This window comes from Vulpes vulpes, chromosome 7 (assembly GCF_048418805.1).
Source record: "Vulpes vulpes isolate BD-2025 chromosome 7, VulVul3, whole genome shotgun sequence".
Lineage (NCBI taxonomy): Eukaryota > Metazoa > Chordata > Mammalia > Carnivora > Canidae > Vulpes > Vulpes vulpes.
The window spans coordinates 21718601-21739783 of record NC_132786.1 but is presented as its reverse complement, the minus strand read 5'-3'; the positions used below and the strand labels follow the sequence as shown (position 1 = coordinate 21739783).

Sequence of the window (21183 nt, the reverse complement as noted above, 5' to 3'; positions counted from 1 at the left end):
TGGAACTCGATCCCAGGACCCCGGGATCACACTCTGAGCCAAAAGCAGATGCGCAACCACTGAGCCACGCAGGCATCTTCATCCATCCACATTTTTATTCACACACCAAAAATGAGCAACTTGACTGGCTGCATTTGTAAGGAGTCCTGTACTGAAATCCTTGAAGATGTGCAGGATTTGAGTTCATCTGAAATATGTTGAATTTATGTTTTATGTTGGCAAATTGAACACCAATAAAAAATAAATTTATTATTTAAAAAATTTATTTTTTAAAAAAATACAATGTTCTTAAAAAAAAAGAGCTGCATAAAATTATCTGTCTGTAAGAAGCTCTGTGCCTTTACTATGCAACTGCAGTCACACAAAAATTGTGTCTGTTACCACTCCCTCTGCACTTCAAGGAGATCTTGAATGATGCTCTATCTGCATTTTTCTACCCATGTCCACAAGTAAGTAGGATTAAGGCAACCAGACACTGAATCTGTCACTACTCCGAGAAATTGTCTCTTCCCTAGCTGTGCTTACTGGTTTCACACAATATAGGTGGTCTGGATTTTTCCATTTAAAACCCATAACTTTACCTTCAGTTTTTTTAGTAAGTCTGCTGTTCCATCCTCTATAGAAAAAAACAGATGTTTCTGTGCCATTCACAATACAGACTACTAGACAAGAAGCTTCCAAAATTCTTTATAATTCTAACTCCCAATGGACACACTGAATCGATTCTATAGCAGCTTGTGCAACTGATAAGCGTATAAACAGTAAAATAAATGTTCTAAATTTTGCCATCTCGCATGTCCATTCACACTTCAAAAAAAATTTATATTGACATATCCATATTTGTTATCTTCTATTTGACTAAATGCTGCCAGATTATGATTTCAATCGAGGCATCTGAATCTTTTAAAAGTCACACAAAAATAAATCTGAATCTATTTCCATGAAGTCTTCCAGATATTTATGAACACCTGCCTTGCCCTCCACTCCATATCTATTTTCCTAGCACACTAGTCAGGGGCTTCCAAAGAAACAGAACCAAGAGGGTATATAGATCTTTATATGTAGATCTATATAGATCTATATCTTTGTGTATATAAACATCATTACATATATATCTAAATACCTAGAAATACAGACGTATATGTAAAGACCCAGGAAGGAGCCAATGTTATAATTCAAGTCTGAAGGCCATCTTCAGCAAAATTCCTCTTGCTCAGGGGTGATGAGTTTTCTAGTCTAGCCAGGCTTTCAACTGATCAGACAAAGCCCACCCACATTTTGAAAAGCATTTTGCTTTACTCAAAGCCCACGAATTTAAATCTTAATGTAATCCAAAACAACCCTCACAGAAACAACCAGAATACTGTTTGGCCAAATATCTGGGTATTGTAGTCCAGGCAAGTGGACACACGGAATTAACCACCACACCGAGGGCAAACATCATTTGCTTCAAATTTTCCTTGCCAACACAATTTCTCCTGTTTCATGCTTGGGCTGCCTCTCTTCTGGATGTTTGCTTGGCTGTCTGTTCCTCTTTACGTGAGAACCCAGAGCTCAAGTTCCAGCTGTGATCTGCTCACAGAAGGCATCAGATTGCCGGGCTCTTAAATATTAGCTTTTGTCACAGCTAATGAGATTTGATACTAATTTAAGAAAAGCCTATGGTATTTTTCTTCTACCTTGATACAGATTTCTTCATACAAAATGAGATTGAGTGCCCTTGGTGCTCCTAAAATACATGCCATTTATACATGGAAATGCATGTATTACCCTTCCTTTCATCTTCTTAGTTTGTTACCCATTTTATGAATTAAGTTCCTCCACCACCCAAGCTTCACCATTGCTTTTCTCTCTGTTTTTTCACTATTATTAGCTTTTCTAAGCTCTCCAATGTCTGGTCCCAGGGCCAGGTCACGATTCAATCTCTACTTTGCAGAGTTGATCCTGCTCCCCTGTGGCCTCTCGCAGCTGCCCCACCAAGTCCGGCGAGCCCTGGTGCCTCTCCCCAAGTAAAGGTCTTACACCGCTGTCACGAGACTCACAGACAACACATACCCAAGCTCCTCTTAAATCTCATTTAAATGTCTTGCTCTGTAAACTACTTCCTGTCAAAGCAAATTGCCAATACATAATGATTTAATTCCCTTTAAGAAATACTCTTAATCGTGACATTTTCATTGTGCCTGGGATCAACAATTTAGGAGAATCACCTTTCTCATCTATCATAACTAACATCATAGATACTAGTTTCAAAATCTCTCATTTGTGCAATTATCCAATATCAGACTATAATACCTACACTGAAACACCAACAGTCTCGATCTTTTTTTTTTTTTTTTTGCAGAATCTATCAGACTCATAATTAAATAATTCATTACGTAATCATCTGTACACCCATTTTGCCACTGGAACAGAAACCCCAAGAGGGAAAGGCAGGACTCTCTTTTGTTCACTGAGGCATCCCCCTGTTGGCCACAACGCCTGCATATGTGATGCTCAACAGATCCTGAGCGTATGCGCCTCACTCCCTCAGTTGTTCAAGCAAAGATTAGGGTAAGAATCAAGATGCTCAACGTCATTGTCACCACCAGTCCCCCTGCTACACCCACCAAGCCTTTTAATGAAATGACTAGCACTGGAGTTCAGTTCCATCCTACCCTCTGGGCCAGGGTCTACACCGATGAGAACACCAGGAACACACAAACTACCCAAGTATAAAGAATTGAAAGCAGGTGGAGAAGAACCAGAGTGAAGAATGACCTTGATTCAGTGCTCTGCTTAGCAAAATATTTGCCCTTCTACTTCCTTCCATGTGCAGCCACAGGAAACCCTCTGCTCATCCCAGAGACGGCACCTGACAACTTCTCAAAGTGGCCAAGAACCCTGCTGACCAAGGTTCTCCCCCAGGGAAGTAGCAGCTGTGGCACCACTGGGGAACTCCTGCAATAGAAAAAGACTTTAAAGTACCGGATGCCCCAACAGTAACACAAACCCTTAATCATGGAACCTAACCGAATGGATAAATAATCAAAAGATGATGCAGTGAGAGGCTAGGACAATCAAGTGCAAAGTAAAGGTAGGATTATAGCCAACAGAACTGAATTATTAGAGAAAGGCATTTCCAAATGCCTTTCATGTGGCCTCAGTAAACAAGGCATTAATATTTTACTGAATGATTCCTTTTTTATTTAGATTGAGAAGTGGCCCCTTTGCCTGTGACACCCGAAGCTTGACCTTTCTCTTAAGATGACATCTGATTTGGATGCTCACTGGCTTTCACCCTCCTACCCCAGGGATGGAGGCAGCTTTCCTGCTGCACGTCTCTGAGCCTCATTTGACAAATGGAGGTAATATCTCCTCCATCCAGGGCGGTGATGGGAATTCAGTGAGACGCAGCACGTGAAGTGCCTACCTTACTACGGGCCATGTGCTAAGCACTGAATACATGATCGCGCTCGGAAGTGATGCTGGTGGACCAACAGGGTGTGGGGCCCTGTCACATCCTTGCCCCCCAGCCCCTGACAGACTATGCCCCTCCCTCCGTGCTTCCAGGCCACAGGTGGAAAGCCCGCACAGGCCGCTCTGTTGAGTGTGTCTCTTGCTCTCAAATTCTTGGAGGAGGAATGGTTCCATCAAGCGCCGGCATCCTTGGCCGTCTCCTGATCCTCGATTTTGCCTAAATCATGTTGACATCTCAAGCACTCAGCCTCTGTAAGCCTGGGACAGGATCCAGTCACTCTCAGTGAGTGTCTGTGGCTCTGCTGGCTGTTGGACAGTTTACTCATTTCAATGTTCTGGCTTAAAGGACAAACACAAATTAAAAATAAGATGCCTAATTCTCCTAGTTGAAAATACAATTGACCCTTGAACAACACACGGGTGAGGGGCCATGGCGGAGGCCCTGTGCATCAAAACTCCACGTATAACTCTTGAGTCTCCAAAGACTTAACTACTACTAATAGTCTACTGGTGACCAGTTGCCTTACCAATATCATAAACAGTTCATTAGGGATGCCTGGGTGGCTCAGTGGTTGAGCATGGGCCTTTGGCTCAGGGCGTGATCCTGGGGTCCTGGAATGAGTCCCATATCGGGCTTCCTGCAGGGAGCCTGCGGAGAGCCCCTCTGCCTAAGTCTCGGCCTCTCTCTCTGTGTGTCTCTCATGAATAAATAAATAAAATCTTAAAAAAAATAAACAGTTGATGAATCTATTTTGTATGTTATATGTATTACACATACTGTACTCTTACAAGGAAAGCTAGAGAAAAGGTTGCTACGAAAATCCTGAGGAAGAGAAAACGCACCTACAGGACTGCACTGTATTTTATAGAAAAAAAATCCACCAGGAAGTGGGCCCATGAGTTCCAACCCGTGTTGTTCAAGGGTCAACTACGAGGGAAAGCCTCGCCTCCGCTCCTTTTTCTGACAGCGCTCACCTTAGAAAAACGTGTCCTTCGAAGCACTTTTTCATCTCTCTGAAACGTATCCTTCTGAGAACCAGAGAGGCCTTTTGCTGCTTAATGACCCGGGACGCTTCCCTAGGAGCCTGGGAGCCAGCTTTCTGAAATGCAAACATCAAGCGAGAGCTTCCAGCTCCTGGTTCTGTGGGAGCAGGCGCCTCGTGTTAATCGGCGGAAGGCTCCCTCCTCATGCAGAGCTACCTGCTGTCATGAAGACAGGAGACTACGTTTCCTCTAGGCACAGCCACCCAGCTGACACGAACGGTCACCCTGGTGACCAGGTGAGGTGACCATGAACCGCGTGTGACCAATGGTGCTGTGAAGCCTCTGACTTGAGGACGAGTTACCATTTATCAGGAAACGTGTGACACAGGGAGCGTCTGCTGGACTGCGAGGTGAGGGTTCTCCTTTGTGATGTCTTAGGTGGCCCGTGATTCGCACCACATACTCTGGTCTCATGCTTATTCAGTGGTTTCCTTCTCTGCTTCTTTTGGGGACAAGACGTCTGGGTTGGGAGAAATCTGTTTTTAATTCTAGTTCTCCCTACATGCTCCATGTGGGAACTTCTGGAAGTCACCTGAATGGCATTCTTGCGAGGACTACCCTGTCATCTAAGTTGGGCATGCCTCCCCTTGTTTGTGTTTATTGTTAAGGAGCTCGAGGAAGAAAGGAGGGAAGAGATAGGTGGAAGTGGTCAGAAAAGCTTCTACAGTAAGCCGCACTTATGCCAAGACCCTGTGGCGACCAGTACAGCTATCTGCACACAGTCTGAACTGTTGTTTGTCAAAGCATTGCGGGAAAACTCCTAGGTCAGGACCAGAACACAGAGGTGTGTCCTCTGTTAGTTGGCCCAAAAGCACAACTGAGCCCAACAATGCCATTCCTGGGCTGGATCCAGCTGGTACAACTGCAAGGTGATGTCATCAAGAGGATGGTTCTTCATTATCATCCATAGATCAATCAGAGCCCTCCCTCACCTTCCTCAGAGAGCCCTTCCTCACACCCCATGATAGCCCTTTCTGCCCCTTCCTCTGTTTTGCTTTGTGAAGGACAATTTCCCCTCCTAACTGTACTGCAGTGACTGTTCATCCCCCATGACTGAGTTCTGGGGAAAGAGGGTTTTCAGCCTCTGTCCACAGAGACCTCTCCAAGGCACTACACTGGCTTTGCGGCTCTTCTTCATCCCTTAAGTTCGAACTGAATCCATTGTCAAGGAACTAATCTCCATGGAAAATTCTACTTCTCAGATATTTGCAGGGTGGTCCTGAAACATTTCTAAGCACTTTAATAGTTTGGATCACACAGAAGCTTTGAGAATGCATTAACTGTCATTAGCATTGTTAATGTAACAGGAAAAATTTTAAATTTGCATAAGAGCATTTTAACATTATCTCTTTATATGTACTAAAGCAGAAGGGAGGGAAGCCTTTGTAGTAGGCTTTAGAATAGTCTTATCTGCAGTAATTAACATTTCCTAGATGTCTAAAAAAAGAACCACTTTAAGAAATCATAGCCAAAAATAAACTTTCGAACAAAGTAGGAAAATACTCAATTTTTCTTTAATAACCGAAGTCAAAAATGAAAGCCATCTCTCTAACCCCGATTCCACCTGTGTGGGCACTCAGTTGTGAGTCAAATTTAGAATGAAACTAGGAAGCAAAATTATTTGTGGTCATAACTCACAGACCTGCTTGCTCCCCAAAAGCGAACCATAGGTGAGGCTGAGAAGAAAAGATAAAATGGGACGGGTGGCATGAAGACAAATACAAATTAAGCCTCCCCCGTGGAACACAAGGGAAGAGACACTCTCTCCTTTTTCCTTCAGAATTTCTTTCATTTTGTAAAAAAAAAAAATTATTTATTTACTCATGAGAGACTTTGCCAGTCCTTTTCAAATCTTGCTGGTATGTAAAACTTCTTAATGGCTAACCAAGCCTCTGGCCAGTCTCTTCACCCAGAAATGCTTCCTCAAGGGCCTCGGAGCCACATCTCTGGAAAGTAATCATGGAGCAAAGATAAGCACCTCCTCCCAGTTTCCAGGGGGGAGATGAGCCTGACTGGTCCCCACACTCCACGCTGCAAACCTGACCTGACAGATGTTGAGATTTCCGTCTGCACAGTATGATCAAATGTTTATTCAATAATAAAACTAATTTCTTTCTTTTCTGACTCTGGTGAGCTTTTCTGGGTCAGGAGGAAAGTCTGTTTGTAATTGTATTTCCTCACCAGGGGCCGTGACATACAACAGGCCACATTAGGCACCGGTAAGGAAGGCTTTCCGGGGCCTGCTAGCAAGGCTGCTCTGAGCATGGTCTGCAGGCCACAGCCTGGGGTCGAACTGCCAGCCACTGGTTCCCTCAGAGATAAGTACAGAAATTGAGAGTGTGCCATTTAGAAAGCGTTATAGCAATTTTAACAGTGATTTTGCATGTTTAGATCCAATAATAAAAAATTTGGGTTTATGTTTTGTCTATCCTCTATTTCTGTCTTAAAGATTTTATTTATTTATCCATGAGAGACACCGCGAGAGACACAGAGACACAGGCAGAGGGAGGAGCAGGCTCCATGCAGGGAGCCCGATGTGGGACTTGATCCCAAGACCCTGGGATCAGAACCTGAGCTGAAGGCAGATGCTCATCTGCTGAGCCACCCAGGTGCCCCTGTCTTCTATTTTTTCATTTTTTTTCCATTCTTATATTGCATTCTTATATTGCATTTTCATCCGTGATGAAATGAACACTTTAAGAACAAAAACAAAATGAATCTCCCTTCCCCAGAGAGCCTGGGAACGGGTAAGTTGAGAACTACATGCTGGCATGCACCAGAATCACCGGCGAGAGTCAGATGCAGGCTCCACGCTCCCAGTTTCCAGTTTGGTAGCACTGGGTGGACCCAGAGGTGTGCCTGGTTGCCAGGCGATGCCGCTATGATTGGTGCTGCCCGCCCAGGCACCACACTTCGAGAACCCCTCCCTAGGGAGTCTTTCCAGGGAGCAATGAATCGGGCTCACCTTCACGAATGGAACAGAGAGTCACATCAGGTTAGTCTCATTTGTTTTCATGGTCTGATGATGACGGATGGTCTTCAACTATCACGATGAGAAAAACGCAAAGTTCAGCTTCCTGAGTATTCGTGTCCACAGGAGCACACACGTGCTTGCCCACGCATGCACATTCACGCTCACACGTACGCGCCTCAGGCAGAGTCCGTGTGATGATAATGATTTTAATACCCTCGGTTTTAATGACTGTTCGAGCGCTCTGAGCCCAGCACGTGTCTCAGAAGCAGACCAGCAGCGAGGCACCACACTATATTACACTGCAAAGCCGCTACTTGCGAGGTTCCTGGAGAACTTGAAGGATTTTTCAAAAGCCAAGACAGAGGCGGATCCATTTTTCAAGTAAGTCTGCATTGAAAATGGCATTTGCCATGCCGTCTGCCAGATTGACCACTTCAGCCTCCTTTTCTTCCCCAAAACCAGTGACTCATCAATCATTCCTTCATCTGCAGACTTATCAACCCAAACTTACACCTTCAGAGGAAAACATTCGGGAGAAAACAAACAAGTAAACGGTGGAGTGAGAAGAGAGGGGACCCATCCCATTTCTTGGTCAGCCAAAGAAAGTTCCTTCCAGGCTGAGGCTCTGGAGGGAGGTAAGGCTGGAGGGGACAGACCTGTCCTGGGAGCTTGGCCTGCAGTTCCCCTTAGTAAGCACAAAGGCGGCACATCACAGTCTCGGGTGGGAATACCGATTTGGTGTAGGGGAGCAGCCCCCGGAGAAGACACTTCTTTCCACCCCTCCTTGAGCTTCTGCACGCTGGAACTCTGAACATTCATGGAGGCCCAGTGCCTTTGTCGCTCTGCATCTCCCTGCTTGTAAATTAATGAATCATCACCGAGGTTTCATAAAGCCAGCTACTCAGAATGCAGAAAACTACTCCTCTCGAGTGAGGGCATCTGAGTAAAACACACACAGAGGCAGCAAAGCCCACACACCATGACCACATGGCCAGAGGTGACTGCACACCTAGGAGGCATGTTAGGCCAGACCCTGGATTCTCGCAGAAGCCAGAGCAGTTTTCATTACCGTGTTTTCCCATAGCCTGTCTGCACATCACACTGCTGCAGTGAAGGGCCTCAACCCGCCCCACGGAGGACAGCACTGTCCTTCCTCCCAGGGTCAGCGATCAGCAGTTCCCAAAGGCTCTTATTAGTATTTTCCAACGTGTTTCAGCTTCCTGGGCAGATCCATCCCACGTTCCACTGCCTGCGGCTTCTCCTCAGGGACTGGCCTTGGCATCCTTCCATTCATCCTTCCTGGCCTACCCAACTTCTGGAGACCTCGCATTTTTCCCTCCATGCCGCTGCCTACTGGTCTGCTAGAGGCTCGCACTAGCAGCGTGCAGGATTGCCACTGTATGCGGGGACATGACGGACCTCTGCAGGCGAGGGCACTGAGTGTCAAGCCCCTTCCTCCTCCAGCAGCTGCCAATTTATTTGACAGGAAGCAGTGGTCTATGTCTGCCACCTGTAGCACGGTGCGTTCACCCACTAGGTGCAAAATGCACTCTAAAATCTGTCCCCAAGCATTGTAAGATGCCATGCAGGTAGAGAAAAACGTGTCCAACGGGAACACAGACATAAAAAAACATCATCACGAAGCAGCCTATGTAACTCTGGGCAAGCACCAGACTCCTTGTCACACTCCAGAAGCACCCCCTCATCTCGCGCCTCCTAACCATGCCCCTACCCCCACCACAGTAACAGTACATGACATGTATGGCAAGAGTCCCCTTGCTTTTCCTCAGACTATTAATATGTCTAGCAGGGACCCTCCATCCGTATCTCCGACCACGACATCTCAGTTTCCCTGCGCCAAACCTCATGTAAACCATACAGTTTATATTCTTCTAGACCTGGGATCTTGTACTCACTTCAGTGGTATGTTTGAGAAAGTCCCTGTGTTTTTGAGCACGATGTCCCTCCTCTCTGCCACTGTCCAGGACCTCACTATATCAACACACAGACACAGTCACACGTCCTTAGTGCTGACGGGAATTTGACCGGCTTCCAGTCTGAAGTCCTGAACATCCCTATACGCGTCTCTTGATCCACACTGGCATGATCTTCTGTGGGCATGAACCCAGCAGTGCTGTCACAGGGTCACAAGGGCCAGTACATCGTCAACGTTGGCAGCTAGGGCCTGTCCTTGCCCTCCCTGACCCCTGTGCTCAGCGTTCTCACTGTTTCGTGTCTTTGCCAGAATTTAGTGTTACACAACTCTAAAAGATGTGAGACTTTTCATTGAGCGCTTTCCCACTGTGATTGTAATTTGCCTTCCCCTGGTTATGCTAATATAGTTGAGGTGCTCAGTGCATCTTCATAATATTCCCTGGGCCCAGAGAAGTACTGCTCCACATATCAGGCCGATGCTGCAGTGAGGACTGGGCTGCTCTGCTCTAGAGCTCTCAGGAAAGTTGATGTGTCTGCAGGTGGTTGGATTAGGGCTGCCCCGTGGCTTGCGTGGCAATCCAAAATGTAGGTAGCTCTCATTTCCTGATATTGCTGTGCGCTGACAGGTTCCTCTTCCCTCCCACACAAGCAGGTCCTAGGACACATAATCTTTTGTCAGTGTATCCTATTTTTCTCAAGGGAACAAGGAGGTTAATTATAAGTAGCTGGAGTTTACTGCTTCTGGGTAAGGTTGAACCACTTCATCCATATCAAACAGAAAGAGAGAGACTTTCAAAGATGACATTGTCTAGTAGCTAGACGGACATAATACTTGCTTTGCAATTGGCGTGCCGTTGTCATCAAGTTTTGCAGGAGGTGCTCCTATCTTCTGTAAGCAAACCTGAGCTGGTCATGAGCACCCTGGCTTTCCACCGGTTAAACCTCAGCCTTCCCTCTCTGGAAATATTCATAAAAGAAAAGTCATGCTTCATTCTGAAAAGTCTGTGTGTGTTGAGTATACCTCGGATTTACTCACAGCTCAGCAAATTAATCTCTAACCTTTGCTTGTGGCATCCTTAAACAGGAGAAGACAAATCACAATAAAATAGGAAGAAACTCATGGAAGCTGAGAAATGGGAAAAAACAGCAATAGTTGGATAAAAAGAAGGTGTCTCTAACTGATATATTAAAGGCACAGTTATTTCAATCAAGATTTTAAGTGAGTTGAAGGAAAGAGAGGTATTTTTCCTGGCAAAGACACCATGAGGGACCACATGACAGCTGTGCAAACTTCTCAGAAAGCTCGGGCTCTCATGTGAAGCAGGGGTTAACTGACTTTATATAGTTCAAGAGCTTAGTGCTAGGACCATGGGAAGTCACATGAAGGCAGGTTTCATAGGACCGTAAGAAAACACCCTTCCAACAAACACAAGCCGTCAACAAAGTCCGAATCCAGTCCCTGGATGTGTTCCAGAAAGGGCTGGAAATTCTACAAAGTAGAGCATTAGAGGAGATGGTGTTCTCAATGATCTCCAGACCCTCTTCCAGCTTTCAGGCTCTGTGTTTCTTTCCATTTGTGGTGGGGAAGGAGGTTTCTGAAGGAAAATGCTGTAGACTGAAGTATCTGGCCTGGAGCAGTCAGCAGCTGAGCCCTCGATCCCTCTGCTTCTGAATAATCTTGCCATGCCTTGGCTCTTCCAACCATGAAACAAAAATATTTGTCCTGCTAGCACAATGGATTGTTCTAACATCATAAAACAGAGTATGTGAAATTACTGTATAATCTGCAAGGGTGCTATGCAAACTGTTATCACTTAGTTTTGAAGTCGAATGGTTCTTTTAAAAAACACATGCATAATTTAGAGTCCTAGAAAGAAGAGCCAAAAAAAAAATCCTCTTATAAAAAGTTTACTCAGGATGTGATTTGGTCTAATGAACAGAAATTTCTGGGAAACCAGTATTTAGCCAGAAAAAAAAACCTTTGGTTTTCTGTTATAAATAATTGTAGCTTTTATAAAATGTGTTGTTTGTGTGTGCATGCCTGAGCATGGAGAATCTAGTCTGTAGCTGAATCCCTTTTGTAAAAATGGGAGATTTTTGGCTTGAAGTTCACAAATTCTCATTCCTCAAAAAAAAAAAAAACTGAATAAGAAGATATAGAAAATCGGGCTGGATGTGCAGAGTCAAAGATGCACACTGGAAACTCGATCTTAGCTTCCAGAGCTAACCATAAACAGGTGTTGGTGTCATTCACCCAGGTTCATAGCTGGGTTCCCATTTCGTAGAGGTTTTACCACGTGTTGTTCATACATAACCAAAATAATAACACAAGGGGCATTAGTCTAGTAGGTGGGGCAAAAAGGGAGAGAAAGGAAAATCTTACTTTTCTTTTTTTTTATTTTTTATTTAAGCTCAAATTAGTTAACATATAGTGTATCATTAGCTTCGGGGGTATAATTTAGTGATTCATCCGTTGCATATAACACCCAGAGCTCAGCCCATCACGCACCCTCCTTCACACCCATCACCCAGTGACCCCATCCCCCCACTCCACTCCCCTCCAGCAACCCTCAGCCTGTTCCCTAGAGTTAAGAATCTGTTCTGGTTTGCCTCCCTCTCTGTGCAAATCTTACTTTTCAAATATCATTATCATGAAGGAAATGTGATCAGCCCTAGTTCTACCCCATGGCAAGACCCAATCCCACCCCACCCATGGCTGGTGCCCTGCCAACCAGGTCTGCTGTCCGGCCTGGCTCATCGGCAGTTCCCTTTCTATTTTCACAGATGAGTAACACCAAACCGGAAACCAGAACATCCTTGGCACCACTGTTCTATTCCCATGCGGTGATGTTCTCTTAATAGCTGAGGAAGTCAAGCAATCAAAGTGACTGCCCACAGCCGTTCTCACCCCACATCCCTGGCTCTGCCTTAAGAGTGCCGCGAGCACTGTACGTCTGAGAAGTGTGCACGGCCCGCCCGCGTGCACAGGTATACACCCACAGGCGCACACACACAGTTCGGCCTGAGTGGTCACAGTGTGTGCATTACCGCTCTAGATTTTGTGACTTATAGGTATAAATCTATGCCATCTATTTTCCTGGTTTACAAAAGGACACACCGCAAGAGTGACAAGGGGTGAACTGACCCGGAAGACGCCAGAGAAGCCCGTGCTGAAGAGATAATAACGCCAACAAAATATTTGTTCTGGCGTGGACGGTTACTTTTCAAGCACGTCCTTAGGTCAGTGTTGAAGAGACAAGGCTACCCTGGCTGGAGAGAGGGAGTAGAAAAGGGACTTGAGGAATAGTCAATCTCTTCAGATTCCCTGATCTAAAACAGGAGGACACAGAGGTCCAGGGAGCTGCCTGCAGAGGCCACTCTCTAGCTCATGGAAAAAGCTAGAATTCCACCTGCTGGCCCAGAAGCTATGTTCTCTCTTTTACCCTTCTTGTTCTACTTGTTCTATTTGGTTTGAAATACATCTCCAGGTGGATCACAGACAAATCATAGAGTATCTTGCAGTGAAAAGGGCTGTTATCTCTGCATGTGAAAAAAAGAAGTTTCTTCCATCGTTCATTACTCCCCATCCCCAGGCGAGAGATGCAAAACAAAGACACATGGCGTTCCCTCAGCTTTTCCCCTGGTGACTACTCTTTTCTCTCTCCCCATGTGTCATTGCACCTTCTTATTCTGTGGTCTGTGCCTCTCTCCCTATTCCTGTTTTACAACGGAAGAAACCAGACTTGATTGTGCCTTTCCACAAACCAAAATGGTTTCCTATAAATGGAAGCATTAATTCCTTAGACATTGAGGACATTGTTTATTTTAAAAGTTCGAATCTAGTCCAGCGGGCCTCCCTCTTGGCTGCACCAAACTGTTAAGCATATCAATACCCAGGGTACAATGCACAGCAACTTCATCAGATCACCCTGTGAGCATGTGTGTATGCGTGTGTGGGGGGGTGTGGAAAGCCCAAAGCTACCCTTCAGTAGTTGCTAGGGTTCCTCTGGTGATTTAAATGTGCAGCAAGGTTCAGAACCCCTGTCCTCAAACCAGCATCCTCAATACCACCTGCCTGTAGGACCACCTGATGCCCTTGTATTTGTCAAAACCTCCCTGAGGATTATATCTTCCAGCCAATGCAAAGACCTATGGACCCAGATGGATTTTCAGACCTTCCACCTCTGGAATGGACCCCCTTTCCCATCCTCAGGAGAAGCCACTGAATAAAAGAGAATTCTGAGTGGTTTTGTTCACCTCTGTACTCTTGGCTCAGGATGTATGTGTCCTACAAGGTCTGGGACATGCTCTTTCTTGAGCTCTAAAATGCAGTCCCATTAATCAAAGAAAATTGGCTTCTATAACCAAAAGAGGTCACAAAATTCTCCTCATTGCCGAATTAAAAGTAAAAGGAAAAGAAAAAACAAGTCTGGAGTAAACTTACTTCCCTCCCCACAAAAAAAAAAAAAAAAAAAAGGATATTGAGTAGTTATTTAACTACGATATTGTGATTTATAAAAAAATACATACTGTTAATCCCTAAACAACATAGGGGGTAGGAGTTCCACTGCCTGTACTGTCAAAATCTACCTATGACCTTTGACTCTCCAAAAACTTAACTACTAAGGAGCCTCCTTTTGACCAGGAGCCTTACTGATGACATGGCTGGTTAACATGTAATTTGTATGTTATATGGATTATTCATTATATGCTTACGATAAAGCTAAAGAACATGTTATTAAGAAAATCATGAGGAAAATACATTTATAGCACTCTGCTGTATTATTGGGAAAAAAAATCCATGTGTAAGTGGACCCATGCAGCTGAGACCCAAGTTGTTCAAGGGTCAGCTGGAGTTTGGTTTGCATGCAGAGTTCACAGCTCCCAAAACCCTTGGAATTTCCTGAGTAGTAAGAGCAATGAGATCCCTTTCTGCCATAATATTTGATCTTTTGTTCTCAGTTCCTGAAATCTCTTTAGAACCTTTGGGGGAACAGGTGTCTTGTTATTCATAACCAGTCACTTTCAACTATGAGCTTCTGTTCCCGGTTGACCGCAAACGATGTTAAAGGATATACCAATGTCCAGCCAGGTGAAGGGATACAGAGGGCAGGGTCTGGCAGGGTCCCACACAGGAGCTTTGGTCTTTAGAAAGTCCCCTAGGGTTGGGGCTGGTTGCCAGGGAAGCCAATCACTCCCACCCTGACCTCTGGGCAAGTGAGAGGAACTATAGATGGAATCCATCACCAATGACCAATGACTCAATGAGTCATGCCTATGTAATGGGACCTTCCTAAAAACCCAAAGGACAGAGTCTGGAGAACTTCCAGGATGGGGAACCAGAACACAGCCAAGGCACTCACACCCCAAACTCCAAGAGGACAGAAGAGCTCCTGGAGAGACTCTTCCAAACCTCAGCTTCTGTAATCTCTTCATTGGGCTATTCCTTCCTTTTCTTTCACACCCTTTGTAGATGTGTGATCCAGTAAATCAGTGTTTTACCAGTGATCTAGTAAATAAGATGGTGACCTGAGTTCTGTAAGCTACCCTACCAAATTAATGGAACCCAATGAGGGGGTCATGGGAACCTCTGATTTCTACCCAATCTGTCAGAAACACAGATGTACCTGAACCTAAGATTCATGTCTTAGATGGTGGCAGTCTTCTAGCACTGAGTCCTCAACCTGTGGGATGTGATGCTACCTCTAGCTAGCAGCAATGGAACTGAATAGGATTACAGGACATCCAGCTGGTGTCAGAGAATTGCTTAGTGGTATTGTAAAAACCACATATGGTAACCCCTAAAGTGAGCATAAGCTTTGATTTTATTGTAGCTCTAAATGGAAAATACTGCACACATGGAATTCTCTCTTGTGTCATCCGATGCATTAGAACTTGAAGAAATTCTTAAAACAAAAGGAAAAAAAAAAAAGCAGGACTAAAATCAGGGACCCTTCTCACAAAAGCAGCTGTGCCAGGCGTAAAAATGTGCACCTGTCTGTGCATGTCACACAAGCATCCCCCCCCCCCCCCCGGTCTCACGGCACACAGCAACTGACCACAGAGAGACAGAGAGACAACAGATGCTAACGCTTGGAAATGCACCACCTCTTGGCAATAACAACACAGGGAGTTCAAAGTGCAAAAGATGAACACACCTTGAGTAATGTCATTAGTGTGAGGACGGGGCAGAGAAAAGAGAAATAACTGAGGTAGACGAGAGGCCTGCTTAGTATATCTACATGCTCCAAAGCCAAGTCCCAGTGTGCCACAAGGTACAGACCTGCTCCCTAGTTTTCCTCAAGGTGTTTCCTAAAACACCCTGAGCTGACCGCCCCGCTCTGGGGTTGGGGACTGCTCCCTGGAAACGTCACCAACTCTGAGTATCTCTAGTTGGCAGTTAACATGTGCAGTCTTCCCAATCTTGTAGATCTGCTAAGAGGGGTGCATGAAATGGACCCACGTTCTGTTCTTTCTTCCTGCACAGGGGATTCATCGAGATCCCAAGACCAATCTGGTTATAGGGTTGATGATTCTATAGGGGATGCTGAACAACTAAGGAGCGGAGAAAGGTCAGCCTCGGCACTGCAGGGCTGGGACACGCAGTGAGAATTCTCAAAAACTTGAGACCTTGGAAGTAATTTTTGGAACCCATTTCCGGAAGGCAAACTCCCCCCGGAACATACATGACAATGCTCACCGTTAGAAGCAATGCCACAGCCTTTAGGTCACCAGGGTGCCAGTCCATCGAAGGAGGAGGAGCAGTGTTCCAACAACCCTCAGACAGAGGGTTTTCTGCATCAGTAAAGGCTGTACCCTGGCAAATCAACTCACAAATGTGTACTGCTGTTCCCAAGAAGCACTCAGCCACGGAGGCTTGTGTCCCACACAAATCCCTCTAAATTATCTAAAAACATCAGAGAGTTTCCTCTGCTCACCTGGGCTTATTACAAGTACGGCGACCATGCTGGGAAGTCATTCGTTTAATCTAATCAATCAGTGAACTACTCACATGGCCTGAAAGAAAACTCTTTTTACATGGTTCTGATCCAGAGTTTTTACTCAACGTAAGAAGAGGACAGCAATATCTGAAGAGATCCTCAGCTCCTAGTATCACAGGTATCTCTCCAAATCAGTGACCAAAGACCTAAAACTGGTGCCAGGGACCAAAGGAAAATCAGCAGCTTTCCCCATACAGGGAGTTCATTTCCAGGCTGCAACTTTCATTTAAAACCAAAACCAACCAACCATGAGACTCTCAAGTGTCCCCGTGGCTTGCAGACCTCTGATCCTCTGCATCTAGTTTCTGAACCTCCTCTGGCACAAGTCTGGTCACCAAAGGCCCACCCAAGCCTCATTTACCCAGCATCTACTTGAAGAGCCACCAACATACCAAGGAAGGAGGAGGAGACTGTCCCACAGGGCACAGGGCAGTCCCCAAGGCTTTCATTTTTAACCACCCTTTACTTCCTGCTGAGCAACTCCACGTCTGGGAAGAGCTCCTGTAGATGAAGTAGAGGAATTCAGCATGAAATAATATCCTCCTGATAATAAAATCTTCTACTGGTCTTAGAACCTATCACAAGAGGATATGCTTCTCCAAAAGAACCAGTGTGCTTTAAACAGTGATCAAGCACTGTATCAGCACATTAGTAACAAAAGAAGGTTGCGCTGAGAAAATACACAAGTCGCCCCTCCCCACGGATCTTCAAACATCAATGTTGTGAATATATGGTTATTTTTAAAAAATAGTTTTTGTTCTGAGAGGATGGGAAAAAATGTTGATCCCTGACTATTAAACTGCAGCTAGAAAGTGCCATGCTTAGTCCGGGATTTTTTTTTTTTTTTTACTATGTTAGAAATAAAATTTATGAAACAGACTCTTCTCCGAAATTAAAACAGAAGGTATGAACTGGTTCCACTTAGGTTCTTCCTAACTTGTTTTTGCATGCCAAATGGGATTGGATAGTATGCTGATAAGTTTGCCTCCTCTTAATCATCTGGCAGCAGGAGAAACTTCTAAAGTGATGTGTGAAGAACAAAGCCTCCAGTAAGATTTTAGAAAAAGTCACAGGTGCCCGATGGCCATGCCATGTGAACATAAGTGACAAGAGACTGAAGCCAGCATCCTCTGCCACCGGCTGCAGCTGGACAGGGCGCACCTCCGACCGTGCTGGCAGTACCAAGTGTCTGCCTTTTAAACCTCAGACCTCACATGTGTATCCAGAGAGCCCAGAGAGCTCCAGACTGAGCTGCAGTTTGTGTCTGGGCGGCCGTGTGCACATCCGTGCACTGTTCTGCAGGCCGTAAAACATTCTCTCCATCACAGTCAGATGTACAGCAACTCGGCTGCCAGCACTAGAGGTGAATCACCCTGTCCTCATCCGGGACGTAAAGTATCACCTCAATTCCCATCAAGTTACCAGTGAAAAGAGTTTGCCAGTCACCCAATCCAAGACAGGCTGTCTTTCAAAATCACCGACCAGCAACTAAGGATCGGTAAGTCCCCAAACCACAATTTAATTGAGAAATGATCACTCGATTAAAGCTCTGTGCATTTAAGTTGGAGCATGAAATTTCAAAAAGATACAAACCAGACCACAGAGTGAGAATTACCAATGCCACACTTGACAGAACATGGGAAAGGTGGCAAAGCCTGTACATCATTTTCTTTTAGGCCAATGATGGGCCTAAAAATATGACCGGCTGCCGTAGAATTCACTAGGCTCAGTTCAACTTGTTCAAATATACTTAGAGTAGACACTGAGAAAGGTATACAGTGAGCACGAGGAACTCTGCTTATTCAGAGTTTGAGTGAAAACTTCCTTCCAGCCTTCATTTTCTGAAGCAAACCCAGAGAGGGTGCAGTGGGAGGGAAAACGTCAAAAGTTTTTTGTTTTTGTTTTTGGATGTAATATAAAGATGTTGCTACGTCCCAACATACCACCTAAGTCATGAGAAGAAACACCTGTTTGACGACAGATTTAGGTAATGAATCAGTAACATGTCATCATATTACCAATAGGATTAATTCAGATTCATTCTTCTGCTCCAGTCCTAAACGTGTAGGCTTTACTAGCACAGTATGGCATAGCAGAAAAGGGGCATTACAGGTACAGGTGGGAATTTAATTGGAATACATTACTCCATACGCATTTCTGCCCTGTGTATACCAAAAAAAAAAAAATTATATATATATATATATATGCTGAATGACACAATGACTAAAAAAAGAAGAGGAAAATGAGGGAAAAATATGCATTTTCACAAACAAGCAATAGGTTAGCGGCAGCACCCACAGGGGACAGAGTGCCTGGAAAGAGGGGCCTATCTTTTGGGGATGGAGGGGAGGGGGTCTTGCAAAATAAACTCCTCAGTGCTGTCACTGCCCTCCCTGAGCTACTCTGGACGGAGTGATGCACACCTCAGGCCAGGAGTCGAGCCCCGAGCAGGCGGCGCTCCTTCCCCAGCAGGCAACAGGTGTCTTGCTGTGGGTGTGGTCAAGCCAGCTGGATATTCGCTCAATTGGGATCAATTTTCCACTTCTCGCCTCTTTTTGTTCAAAGCAAGACCTCCAAATGGATCACTGACTGGGTCATCCCCAGCACCCCGCGGGGCCACCGCACGCCTCCCCGGTCCCCGGGACCCGAACCGCCTTCCCGACGGCTCCAGACCCCGCCCCCGAATGCTCGCCCGCGCTTCCAGCTGCGGCCTCAAAAGTAACACGCCGGTCCCCACCTCGCGGTCCCCCCTCACCGAAAAAAAAAAAGTACCAGCGAGTCCTAGGAAGCCCGAGACCCTCTCCTAACCATCCCGCACCACACGGAAGGGGTTAAAACGTCTCCCAAATAAATGCGCGCGCGCACACACACACACACGCGCACACACACACACGCACACACACTTGCAGGAACAAGATGGCAACCTCCGCGTCCTCGCCTCGCCGGAGGTGCGGGCGCGCGGACCCCTCGGCCGCAGGCCCGGGGCGGGGGAGCCCCGCGGGGGGCGCGGCGGGGGGGCGGCTCGCCGGGGTCCTCGAGTCGGCAGAGTTGTGCCCGCTCGCGCAGCCCCGCAGCCCCGCAGCCCGCCGCCCGCCGCCCGCCGCCGGGGGTCACCGCGGGGGGCACCGGCAGCCCCGGGGGGGGGGGCGGGGCGGGCAGAGCGGGCGGCGCCGCCCCGACTGTGCGCGAGGCTCGCTGACCCCAACAGGTCTCGGGCTCCGCGCGGGCCCCCTCCCCGGGCCGCCGCCCCTTCCCCGCCTGGCACAGCCGCCCCGCGCCCCGCGCCCCGCGCCCCGCGCCCCGCGCCCCGCGCCCCGAGCCCGCGGGAGAGGACGGCGACACCGCAAAGTTGCGCGGCGCGAGCGGGCGGCGGCCCCGGGCGGGGGTCGCGGTGGGCCCGGCGGCTCGGGGCCCGCCCCCCGCAGCTCCTCCCGCGGGCGCTGCCCACCGCGCGCCTCGCCCGCCGCACTCACCATCACGTTGCCCTGCATCTTCGCAGTCTTGATCATCGCCTTCTCCTTCATCTCTCCCGAAGTCTGCACCGACTTGTGGCCCCGCGAAGAGTAACTTAATCCATCGTCCCGGCGGGGAGGACAGGCTGCGCCGGCGGCCGCCGGAGGGTGGAGCTGGCCGGGCGGAACCCCGACCTGCCGGGGGCCGGGGCTCCGGCTCCCCCGCCCGCCCCGCCTCTCCCGGGCGGATCACAATAGCGATCAACTCTTTTGGCCACCGCGGGAGGGGCGGGAAACGCCGGAGCGGAGGGCGTGCGGGTTGCCGGGCTCGCGACAAAAGCCGGGGGCGGGGGCGGGGGCCGGGGCCGGGGCCGGGGCCGGGAGGAGGGCGGGCTGCGAGCGGAGCGGAGCGGAGCGCAGCGGGCGCGGGAGCCGGAGGAGCCGGAGCCGGAGCCGGAGCCGGAGCGGGCGGGGCGCGGGCGGGGGGCGGCGGGGGGCGGGGGGCGGGCCCCGGCAGCGTGCGTGTCCGGCGGTCGGCGTCGGCGCTCCGCCAGCGACAGCGGCGCGGACCCGAGGGGCGCACGCGGGGACCCCGGCGGGCGGCGGCCCGGGGCTCCTCCCGCAGGCAGCGCGCCGCGCCGGTGGCCGCACTTGTCCCTGAGGGCGGGGGCCCGGCGGGCGGCGGCGACGCCAGGGGCGGGCGGGCGCGCGTGTGTGTGTGTGTGTGTGTGTGTGTCTGTGCGCGCTCACACCGGCGGCCCCGCCAGGACCGGGCTGCACCCGCCAGCCCCGGGCGGCGGCCAGGCGACGCGGACCCGCACTGTTTGGGGAGAGCCGGGGCCCCTCGGGGCGACGCCCCCTCCCGCGGGGCCGGGGTGCGCGCGGCCGGCACGCTCGCCGCCACTAACGTGCGCAAGGTGGTTTCCGCGGGTGCCGCCGCCGCGGCCGCAGGGCAGAGCCGGGAGGCCCAGCCGGGAGGCCGCCGGCGCGGCGAAGCGGAGGGGCGAGCGGAGGGCGGGCTGCGGGCGGCCGCTGATAAATCATGTTGGCGCGAGTTACGAGGGGACACACGGCGCGTCGCCATGGCTGCGCCCCGGGTCTGCGCCCGAATGCGCCGCCGCCGCGCTCCCTGGCACCGGACGCCTCGCCCCGCAGGGCCGCTGCCCGCGCCGGCTGCACACCTGGCCCCGGGCCTCCGCCCCGCGCGGCCCCTCGGGCGGCTCCGTGCTTCGCGCCCGACCCCTTCGGCCTCCCGCAGCCACCGCGGCGCCCCGGGCCTGCCCGCGCCCACAGCCCCCCCCTTCCTCCTCCTCGAGAG

General features: G+C 48.6%; 1 protein-coding gene across 2 annotated transcripts in view; it reads right to left on the bottom strand.

Moving 5' to 3' along the window:
* Positions 1–21183, bottom strand: part of DPP6 (dipeptidyl peptidase like 6) — a 908079-nt gene that overhangs the window by 805643 nt on the left and 81253 nt on the right. The window contains exon 1 of one of the 2 annotated variants that reach the window (XM_072763225.1): positions 19887–20292. The exons of the other annotated variant lie outside the window; for it this stretch is intronic. Within the exon in view, the coding sequence (XP_072619326.1) occupies positions 19887–19937 (51 nt within the window). The 5' untranslated portion in view covers positions 19938–20292. Of the gene's footprint in view, positions 1–19886; positions 20293–21183 lie in introns of those variants that run through there. 2 annotated transcript variants of the gene reach the window in all.